Source organism: Brassica napus, chromosome A7 (genome assembly GCF_020379485.1).
Source record: "Brassica napus cultivar Da-Ae chromosome A7, Da-Ae, whole genome shotgun sequence".
In the NCBI taxonomy this organism is placed as follows: Eukaryota; Viridiplantae; Streptophyta; class Magnoliopsida; order Brassicales; family Brassicaceae; genus Brassica; species Brassica napus.
The window spans coordinates 18,660,780-18,671,130 of NC_063440.1; the positions used below are offsets into that span (position 1 = coordinate 18,660,780).

Here is a 10,351-nt window from a genome sequence, read left to right on the forward strand (position 1 = left end):
AAGACAGAAAAAAGTGAGGAACGGTGATGGTAATGGTAGGGATGGTGGGGAACATATCTCTTCTTTATCTCTCCCCTTGTTTAGAGAGATTCTTTTGGTGCAAGCTAAAAAAATTTCCTCCTTTTCTTCTGTCCAAAATCTATTTGCTTCTTCAAACTAGAGGGCACCATCGCAATACATGTCAGTTACTGTGATAACGACATTGTTTTAATGTTTCAGGCTCAAAACATTGTATATTAACTACTCGTGAATGCTTAATTCTGGCTTATTGATAGCAACATCTGGTATATAGGCACATGGCCGATTCAGAGGGGAAACCAATATTTTAAAAACCGGACCGAATACCGACTCGGCATATTTACTGACTGGTCGGAGCCAGGTTTTTATTTATATATATAATGATGTATATAAATATATATATATTGTCTAATGACTAATATCTAGAAATAGTATCATAAAATAGAAAAATAATAATTGAATCTTGAATGCATAATGAACTAAATGAAAACATGACAAATTAAAAAAAATCTGTAGGAGAATGATAAAATACTTATTCAGTGGTATCATCTTGAGACAGACACTTCGGTCTTCGTTACCTTCTAAAACAAAGAAAATATGAAAAATGTATGAGTTAAATAATATGCATCATAGCCAAAGAAACATATATAGTTTAAAGAGAAGACGTTTGGCAATGGAAAATTCACGATACTTACTTCTTACAACTGCAGTCCCAAATCTTGTGGCAATGGAAAATTCAGATGCTGAGGATGGTGTACGATAAACAAATAGAAGACGTGTGGGTTTCTCTTTTTGGGGAAGTTATTAACAAACGACGGGTATTAAGTATTAACTTATTATCAATACCAAAGATTAGCCTAATATAAATCTCTAAGTAAAATTTAAAAAGAATCAAAACCAAATTTTAATGTTAACCCAGATCACCGGTCCGGTCCGGGTTTTTTAATCTTGGGGGAAACAATTCAACCAATCTTTTAGAGCATATAATTTTAAATGGGGATATTTTCTTTAAAACAATTTCATACTTGGACATTTTTGTTAGTATTTATAAGTAAATAGGATTTATTTAATATTTACTAAAGAATTAGCATTGTTTATAAAATCTTTATTAATTAATACATTGAATAGCTGTACTGTTTGATAACAATAATTCCTAAATATAAAATTATATATAAGAACCGATTTTAGTAATTGTGAAGATAACATTGAATCCATAAAATTAATAAATGATTTTATAAAATTTTATCCTTCTTAACAAAATATTTATTATTAATACATGGAATAAATTTTATTTTTAGATAATAATAATAATTTTTAAATATGAAATTCTGAAATAATAAATTATTTTAGTAAAATTATTATCAAATTTTATTAAATGTTAGGATAACACTGAATAATATTTACGTAAAATTAATTTTATGAAGTTATTTTCATCATATTAATTAATGGAGTTGAATTACTTTACAAAACATAGAACAAATTTTATTTTAACATATAATAAAAACATAAAAATATTTAACTAAAAATTCACTTATGGTATATAAAATTGTTGGACCGACAATGTATATGTAGGATGTTCAAAAAAATTTAAAAGCTTAAATTGTATATATATTTTTTAAACTACATTTGGTGTGATGATTTTTTGAAAAGAATATAAAATTTGATTTATATAATATCCAAACAAAGATTATAATTTTTGAATGAAGACCTTAATTCGAATATACTAACAACTTTTTACATATAAAAAAGTTTCAGAATAGAATGGTTTGTTAAATATGGTGTTTAAATATAGACAATAGAGTATATTTTTAAAACATACCAATTATAAAAAGGAAAAAAGAGAAGAATATAAGGATTTTTAATATATAAAAAAAAAGAATAGAAGGAGTTTATAATCATCTTGATGTTGTTCAAAAAAAAAATCATCTTGATTGGTCATGTTCAAGCAAAGGAGTGATCAATTCAAAGAGGCGACAAAGCGAGGAGACACGTGGAAAAAGGCACGTGATGTGGGGAATGTGAAAATGTTGTCGATGGTGGTTTTATTTTATGGGCATTGTGTCTGCATTTTCTTGTGCTTGTCAAAAATTATGTTTTTAAGTGTGTGAGGAGAATAACTAATCCTCCTAGTTAGACATAAAATAAGTAGACACAAAAGGTTAGAGAGAGAAACTGAGAGAGAGAAACGTAGATTTCCGGCCGACGGCAAGGCTCCTTGAGCCACCGTCGGTCCGGTTGTGGGGTTTCCTTCTATTTTAAAAGCTAGTTTTTTCGTGGTGTCTAGATCTAATAGAGGTTCGGTGGTCGTCCGATTAGTTTCTGGGAAGGGATGACTTCTTCAGCATCTTCTTCGCCGGCTTTGGTTTACCGGGAGGCGATGGTTCCTTCAACATCGCTATCGCCGGCTTCTGTTCCCGGGAGGCGGTGGCTTCCGCAGCATCGCTGGCGCCGGCTTTAGACTAGGGTTTTCTATCCTTTAGATCTACGAATTTGAGCCTCATCTGGTTTCTGCCTCTCGATCTGAATCTGTTACCGCTTGTAAGTCGGAGATGATGAATCGATTGTAGGTTGTTATATCTTTTGATAATTCGTAGATCCGTTTGGTTGGGTTGAATGTTATGCGGTTGGTGTTTTTGAGTTTTTCTAACGTTTGGTGGAATGGTTTAATCCCGGTTTCGTTGCTGCTGTCGACGGTGGCCGTTGAGTCGTAGTGGCACGGTCTATGGTACCGGAGGAAGAAGGGAGGCGTGCGGCTGCGCGTAGTTCGAGCGGCGCTTCGCCCACTAGGGTTTTGCTTGGGTTTGGGCCTTGGGCCAAATTGTTCTACTTTGTTATTTGGCTTTTGTTTTTGGGTTTTTTAGTTGTAATGTGTGGGCTTTGTCCCTTGGACTTCATATTAATATAATTCTGTTGGAAAAAAAAAAGTGTGTGAGGAGAATTGTGACGTCTCCTTAAGTCCATAGGAGAAGCATCTTTCATTAGCTCCTCTCTTTAAGGTTACGCATTCATTACTCATCCATCATGCTTGCCTCCCTTTTCTCTTTTTTTTTTTCTCTTTTTCCCCCTTTATTTCTCGGTTTATTTCTTCGATTTATTACATGTAACGTATAAAACCAAAGAACATGCAATTTTCTGTGTGGTCGAAAATTGGTACATGTCTTTATATAAAAATATCAGAGAGTATATTTCTTAAAGACATGTTGATTTCTTTAGCCACCTTAATTTTTTTTTTATGAAGGTACAAAGGAGAGCACATAGCCACCTTAATTTCTTATGGCACGAAAAGATGATAGACACAAAAGCACTACCTTTTTGCTTATAAAGAAAGAAGTTTAAATAATTCACTTTAATTACTGATAAAAGAGTTGGTTTTAAAATAGTGTAAAAGTTTTTGGTTGGACTTGACTATTTGCTTTATGTTGAAATAAAGTAACAGAAAAAGGAAATAAAGTAACAATCAAAGGAATTGAGTGTAACTAAAAGCGACGTGGATTAGAATCATGTGAAGCTCAAACTCTCGTCATGCTTGGATACTATGTAGTCCATGTAGACTTTTTGTTTTGTTTTTTTCCATAATCAAAAACACTATTAGCGAGCTGATAACGTAATTGAGACGTAAGCACTTGTTATTTGATAAAACAAATATTACTATTTTATGCTAAGTAGAACATTTTTAAAAGCGTCTCGCGCGCGGTTATAAAGAAGAATACCCTTAATTATGGAAATTGTGTTTGTCGAACCCACGAATGCATCTATGCGCGTCACGATAAACTCATGCATTGAATTTGATCAAATCAACGAGGACTAAAATTTAAGTAAACCATGGTTTAAAAAAAATTAATGCACTTTGTTCAAAATTTTTTCAAGAAATAATGTTCTTATCGGGTTAGAACATGTATCTCTTGACTACGTTCATCTAACTCCTTAAAGATAGGCCTTACATTTTATTTTGATTAATATGTAATGTATGTAACAATGCAACTTCTACAAACACTAAGTGGCGTATAAGTCTTTTCGATTTCATCTTTGTTTTAGTTCTGTTTAAAAGCCGCTCAAATATATATGTGTCTCACTCTCAGTTAAGCTTTTTTCTTGATAAAGCTCACTAATGTCTGCATAAAATCGTTTTTTTTTTGTTTGCTTATGATGCAATATAAATTTACAATAACAAGAAATGATATGCAGCAACTGTGTATCTTAGAACATTTTCAGTGTAAAATTTCCATTTTTTCTCCAAAATGGAATAATTTCATTATGAAGTTGAACTTGCTCCAATTTTACTCTATTTTTTTTAATAAAAATTGAGCAATGAGCAAAAAATAAAATGATTACTCCATTTATGGAATAAATCCATGTTTATTATATTATGAAGTGAAAAATGGAATGAAGTTGAAGCATTTCTTATTTTAGACTCCATTTTGGAAAAAAATGTGGAGTGAGATTGTAGATGCTTTTATATCTTCCACATATTTGTCATTTTAATTAGATAAGTAAAATCCAAGACTAATAAATATGCTTCTGTAAATGTTCCATCTATCTGATCAATAAATTTGATATTCAATCAGAAAAAGGGAAGGAGTACCTAAATATTAGACAAACTCTACTCTCTCCGTTTTATTATATAAGTCGTTTTACAGTTATGCACGTAGATTAAGAAGACCATTAATTTCTTGTAAACAAAAACATCATTAATTATTTACCTAACTACAATTCAGCCAATAGAAAAATAGAAGATATATTATCATTGACCATACAACATTAATTATTAATAAATTTTATATAGAAAACCGGAAACGACATATAATTTGAAACAAAAAATAATTCTAAAACGACTTATATTAAAAACGGAGGAAGTATATGTTTGTGTTTGTTTGTCAAGAAATAAGAAACAATGTTTTTTTTTGGTAAACGAAGAGTACTAGGAGTCGAGTGTTTACTTTGAAATTGCACTATATATACATGAAAAAAACTTAAATACACTAACTAACCAAAATTCTCCCTCTCTCCTATTTTTTCTTCCTATCTCTCTCTATTCTCTTTTCTAAAATCTAATTTTTCATTTTTTTTTTGTTATTTGGCAAATAAACCCTTGAAACAATACACGTTCAGTTAAACACAACACACCCAGCAAAAAAAATCGAGCACAAAGTCAAACCAACACTTTGACCAAATGTCTACATGACACGTGTATCTGTCTGCTACATCAACAACATCTTTAACCACACTGTCTCATCATTCCACCATCTCCATTTTAATTTTTATTGAAAAACAAAAATATCACCAAGACCATATCAATATCGATTCTTCTTCTTCGAAAAATATATTATAAAATAAAAAATTCTCCACTATATATATACACACACACGTTCAAATCATTAGATACAAACCAGAGAGAACAAAAAGAAATGGGAAGAGGTAGAAGCTCATCGTCTTCATCAATAGAGAGTAGCTGCAAAAGCAACCCATTTGGTGGCTCTTCAAGTAATACTCGGAACCTAAGCACGGACCTGAGGCTTGGACTCAGCTTTGGATCATCTTCCGGTCAATATTACAGCGGTGGAGAAAATCATGAATATGAAGTCGTTGCGGCTGATCATGAGATGATCATGGAAGAAGAAGAAGAAGATCAAAACGAGTGTAATAGTCTTGGAAGCTTCTACGTGAAGGTGAACATGGAAGGAGTTCCTATTGGAAGAAAGATCGATCTCTTTGCTCTTAATGGATACCATGATTTGATCACAACTCTCGACTACATGTTCAACGCTTCAATTCTATGTAAGAATCTACACACACATATATACATATTCAAATATTAATATTTGCATGTAAACCATAACCCATTTTATATATATCGTTTTGTTTTGGCTCTCTTAAGATAATAAAATATCATATCATCCAACATGATCATAACTATTTATATATCTTTGCATGCAGAAACGGTATATATAAAATAAAACATTGTCTTTAGTTTCGAAAGTATTAGTGGTTAATATGTGTATTTTGCTTCCAAATGTTAAAAGCCGGTCATGTTTGCATGTAGACCATGATCAATTCTATCTATAGAGTTAAGAATGCGTGGTATGTGAGAAAGAAGAGTGAGAGTATAGTGGGTGAATGGTAAATAATAATGAAAACTGTAACAGGGGCTGAAGAAGAAGAGATGTGTAGCGAGAAGAGTCACGTGTTAACGTATGCAGACAAGGAAGGTGACTGGATGATGGTAGGAGATGTTCCTTGGGAGTAAGTAGTTTCCTTATTTAATTTATTAAATTTCTAATTAAACACACTTTTCAATTTTTATTAATGACAATAATGATGCAGAAGTCTAATGGGTGTTTAATTGATTATTCTGTAGAATGTTCTTGTCTAGCGTGAGAAGACTAAAGATCTCAAGAGCTTATCACTACTGATTTAAAAAGAAAAGCAAAGATGGAATGTAGAATTGACCAATACAGTGGGTGAAAAAGTTAGTTTTGTAATGATGTAAATCACTTGTCGAAGGTTTATTCAAAGTTTTGTTTCTACTTGTATTACGTAATTTTATTGTTCGGTTGTAACTTGTAAGGAGGAAAAATTCAGACCCTTCTTAAGAAGTTTATTTTTTGCTGTTTATTAGTATGAAAAAATTGGTTTCAGAAATTGCGTTACTAGTTTATGATTTGATGTGATAAAACCAGTCTTATATGGATAGACTTAGCACATTACTGTTTCGGTTTACTATCAGATTTTTAATCAAATATATCTTTAAGTTTAAGTTGACTTTTTTTCTTGTAGAAAGTTATCCGAATGTGTTTGACAAAAAAAAAAGTTTTCCGAATGTTTCTACTTGTAGAATATTGTCTGTCAATAATCTTTTTTTTTGTTAATTAGAGATGTCATATTCTAACTAGACATAACGAAATATAGTCCTATTTTGTCTGACCAAATAACAACAATTTTGTTCCTTACATGAATTGAACTTACAGATTTACACTTTACATTAAACCAATCCTTTACCACTAAGCTATCACTCAGTTATTTTTATTTAGTTTTTACTTTTAGTTGTTATTTTTTGGATCAAACGCTAATAGTTAGAGTTTTCGTCTTCTAATGGAATCTGAGATTGCAGAAATAATTGTTAGCAACACAAAAATTCAATCATATAAAAAAAACACAAAAAAATCAGTTTCAAGTCTCTTTGTGAAGAAGATATTACACTTGTTCTGCTCACCAAAGCATTAAAAATCCATACAAAAAAACAACAACAAAAAAGCTCTCAAGTCACTCTGATTATTCTCCTCACTGCACACAAATTTACAACAAAACAACAAAAATGAAGAAAGGACGAAAGCATCACTTTTGAAAAACAAAACCTCGGAAAAAAAATGGAAGGAAAATTTGAAGAGGTTTCTTCACACTCAAGCAAACTGTGTGTGTTTCCCTTAGGTCAAACTCCAGTAACTTACCAAGAAAGCAACCATGGTGATCTACTTAAACCACTTGATTTCTCCAGATTATTCTCTGATAACCCAAAACAATCAGAGCTATGCTCCGGGAAGATACTCTCTCCAAAAGAATCACAAGTAATCTCCGGCGAAACCCACTGTGAGTAGCCTCTAACGTGTGAGCATTTCCATGGAGCTTTCTTCGAGTTCTTCTTCACTGTAAGAGTAACATTAAGGAAACATATGTTCTTAAACTCATCTCCTTCAATACCTTCAAGAAGACCCGCCACACCGATATCTTCACCATTAATATTCTCAAACGTGATCTTCTCTATAACCGGAAGTGCCTTGGGATCGAAGTTTTCATCAGGATGTTCACCGTACTTACCCGTGAACCTAATAGCTTTCTGCACGTTATGGAACTTCACGTTAGACACATGAACGTTTCTAACGTACCCGCCTCGTCCAGGAGAAGTCTTGATTCTGATACCGGTATTAGAGTTGAATAGATGTAAGTCTTTGATATAGATGTCAGAAACACCTCCTGACATTTCACTTCCTATTGCTATTCCTGAGCTTGAAGTGGTTTGACCCGTTAACCGGTTGATCTTGATCTTGGAGCTCGGTCTTGCGTAGGATATGCCGTACTCATCCCATCCGCTTTTTATCGACACTAAATCATCTCCAGTAACTATGTAACAATCCTCTATGCAAACGTTAGTTGATGAATCTGCATTAAGAAAAATGATATTAACTAGCCTATAACGGATACAAGTCAGTCCACTTATCACCAATTGGTTTTAGATTAAACTTTACGGGTAAAGTTTGCAATGAAACTCTCACCTGGATCAACTCCGTCTGTGTTTGGAGAGTCAAGAGGAGCCAAGATTGTGAGATTCTTTACAAGAACATCTCTGTTCAGACAACCAAAAACAAATCCATATCAGAACACAAGATTAGCTGAAGTCAAATCTCATTAGATAAGTTAGAACTGACCTGCAATAAACAGGATGAATGTTCCAAAAGGGTGAATTCAAGAAGGTGAGGTTAGAGATGATAAGACCAGTAGTGTTTATAAGCTCAACAATATGAGGTCTTGTATAGTTTAGCTCTCCATGTCTAAACCAATCCCACCATACACTTCCTTGACCATCTATTGTCCCGTTCTCCCCTATAACCATAATATCATCAGACTAATATCAACCATTCAAAAACTAATCATCCATACAGTATCATCAGACTAACATCAACGGTTCAAAACACGAAGCGTCCATATAAGATGTTATATTAGTTAGTACCTGTGATGACTACGTCTGTGAGGTTCTGACCATATATAAGACTCCTGTGTCTTCTACCAGGCAACTCTCTTCCTCGTCCATATGATGGTAATGGATCAACCACAGGCCAATTCTCCGAGCTCTGAGAAAGACATTTAAGTTTTATAAGTGATGTCATTGTTATATAATAACAAAATGTATTCTTGTGAAAGACTTGCCGTTGAACCGAGAATGGTGGCACCCTTGTCTAGCCATAACGTTAGGTGACTGATAAGATCAAAACTACCGGTAAGCCACTGACCAGCAGGAACAAAAAGCTTGGCACCGCCTTTATCAGAGAAAGAGTTGAGGTAGAACAAAGCATTCTGAAAGGCTTTAGTGTTTAGAGTGACACCATCTCCAACAGCTCCAAACTCTGTGATTGAGACGCTGTGAGGCCGGTGAAGAATCACCGAGTTTGAATATTCACAATGCAGGCTTCCACCAACACTATACCAAGCACCATAGAAGAATGCTTGTACCAGGAGCACATACCAGAGCTGCAAAAAACAAAAGAAAACCAGATAAATGCATGAACAATGAGTGTATGAACTTTAAAAGCTCATGAAAAATAGAGATATAGTTAGGTGAGTACTACATTTCACCTCTATAAGCAAGCAAACATCAAATCAGGAAGAAAGAGGGAAATCTAAGTCTAAAATTATCAAAACTTTTAATCAGATTTCAGATCTCAGCAGACAAGACATAGTATAACCAGATTTGAGAAGACAAGAGCATTGGAATTTTCATCATATGTCAAAACAAGAGAAGAAGCAAGAGAGGAGGAGATTGATAGAACTTACAAGGAAAGATCTCTTCATAAGAACAGAAGATCTGTGATTAAATTTTAAATCTTCTTGACAAACAATCTGAACTTATTTTACTTCTGTCTCTCTCTCACACAGACTGTAAGAAAATAATCAAAAAAATTGAAAGATTAGTTTTCTCTCTCTCTCTCTCTCTCATAAGAGTGAAGCAAGTTGGAAAGAGTGATTAGATGGGGTCAGGGGTGAGAGGAAACAGGGGAACCCACACTGGACAGCAAGTATCATTGAAAGTGACCTGTTTGTGCCCGCCAAAGATTCAAGCAGTAGTAGGTCCATCATCTTCTACCTTCTCCGTACCATTTTTCATTACCTCCTTCCAGTTTTAATGACTTTAACAAATCAAAAAATTAAAGAAGAAAGAAGAAGAAGAACATTCGATGAAATCTATGATGTCTGGAGATTATACCTTATTCTATGTTCCGTTAGAAAGTGACAAAGATGGGTCACAGATAGGCTAAAGCCAGAAAGAAAGAAAGAGAAGAAAAGACCAGTCTGTAAAATGATCACTAAGGAATCAATTTTTTTTTATTCTTTTTTTTTTTGAATAAGCATATTCCATGTGATCCTAACTCAAATAGTATTATTTTTAAAACACTATGGGTTCATCAGTTATCACGAGAAGAAGAAGATGATGGATCACGTGACACGTGGCACGGATCTCCTTACATAAGTGAGCATTGACTATCTGCTAATGTAATTAATTTACACAGTAAACTAATTTTTTTTTTGTTTAACAGTTAACTTAATATATTACAGTTAGTAAAAA

The 10,351-nt window shown here is 33.2% G+C and overlaps 2 protein-coding genes across 2 annotated transcripts; one reads left to right on the forward strand and one right to left on the reverse strand.

The window, feature by feature from the left end:
• Positions 1 to 5,367: 5,367 nt before the first annotated feature.
• Positions 5,368 to 6,630, forward strand: LOC106356870 (auxin-responsive protein IAA30). The gene is made up of 3 exons (XM_013796590.3): positions 5,368 to 5,793; positions 6,162 to 6,258; positions 6,374 to 6,630. The coding sequence occupies exons 1-3, from the start codon at positions 5,424 to 5,426 to the stop codon at positions 6,426 to 6,428; spliced, it is 522 nt and encodes a 173-aa protein (XP_013652044.1). The 5' UTR covers positions 5,368 to 5,423; the 3' UTR covers positions 6,429 to 6,630.
• A 549-nt stretch (positions 6,631 to 7,179) lies between these two features.
• Positions 7,180 to 9,664, reverse strand: LOC106353305 (probable polygalacturonase). Its single transcript, XM_048735693.1, has 6 exons — positions 9,562 to 9,664; positions 8,938 to 9,258; positions 8,741 to 8,861; positions 8,439 to 8,613; positions 8,286 to 8,356; positions 7,180 to 8,172 (listed from the first exon to the last, which is right to left on the reverse strand). The coding sequence occupies exons 1-6, from the start codon at positions 9,577 to 9,579 to the stop codon at positions 7,460 to 7,462; spliced, it is 1,419 nt and encodes a 472-aa protein (XP_048591650.1). The 5' UTR covers positions 9,580 to 9,664; the 3' UTR covers positions 7,180 to 7,459.
• Positions 9,665 to 10,351: the final 687 nt, after the last annotated feature.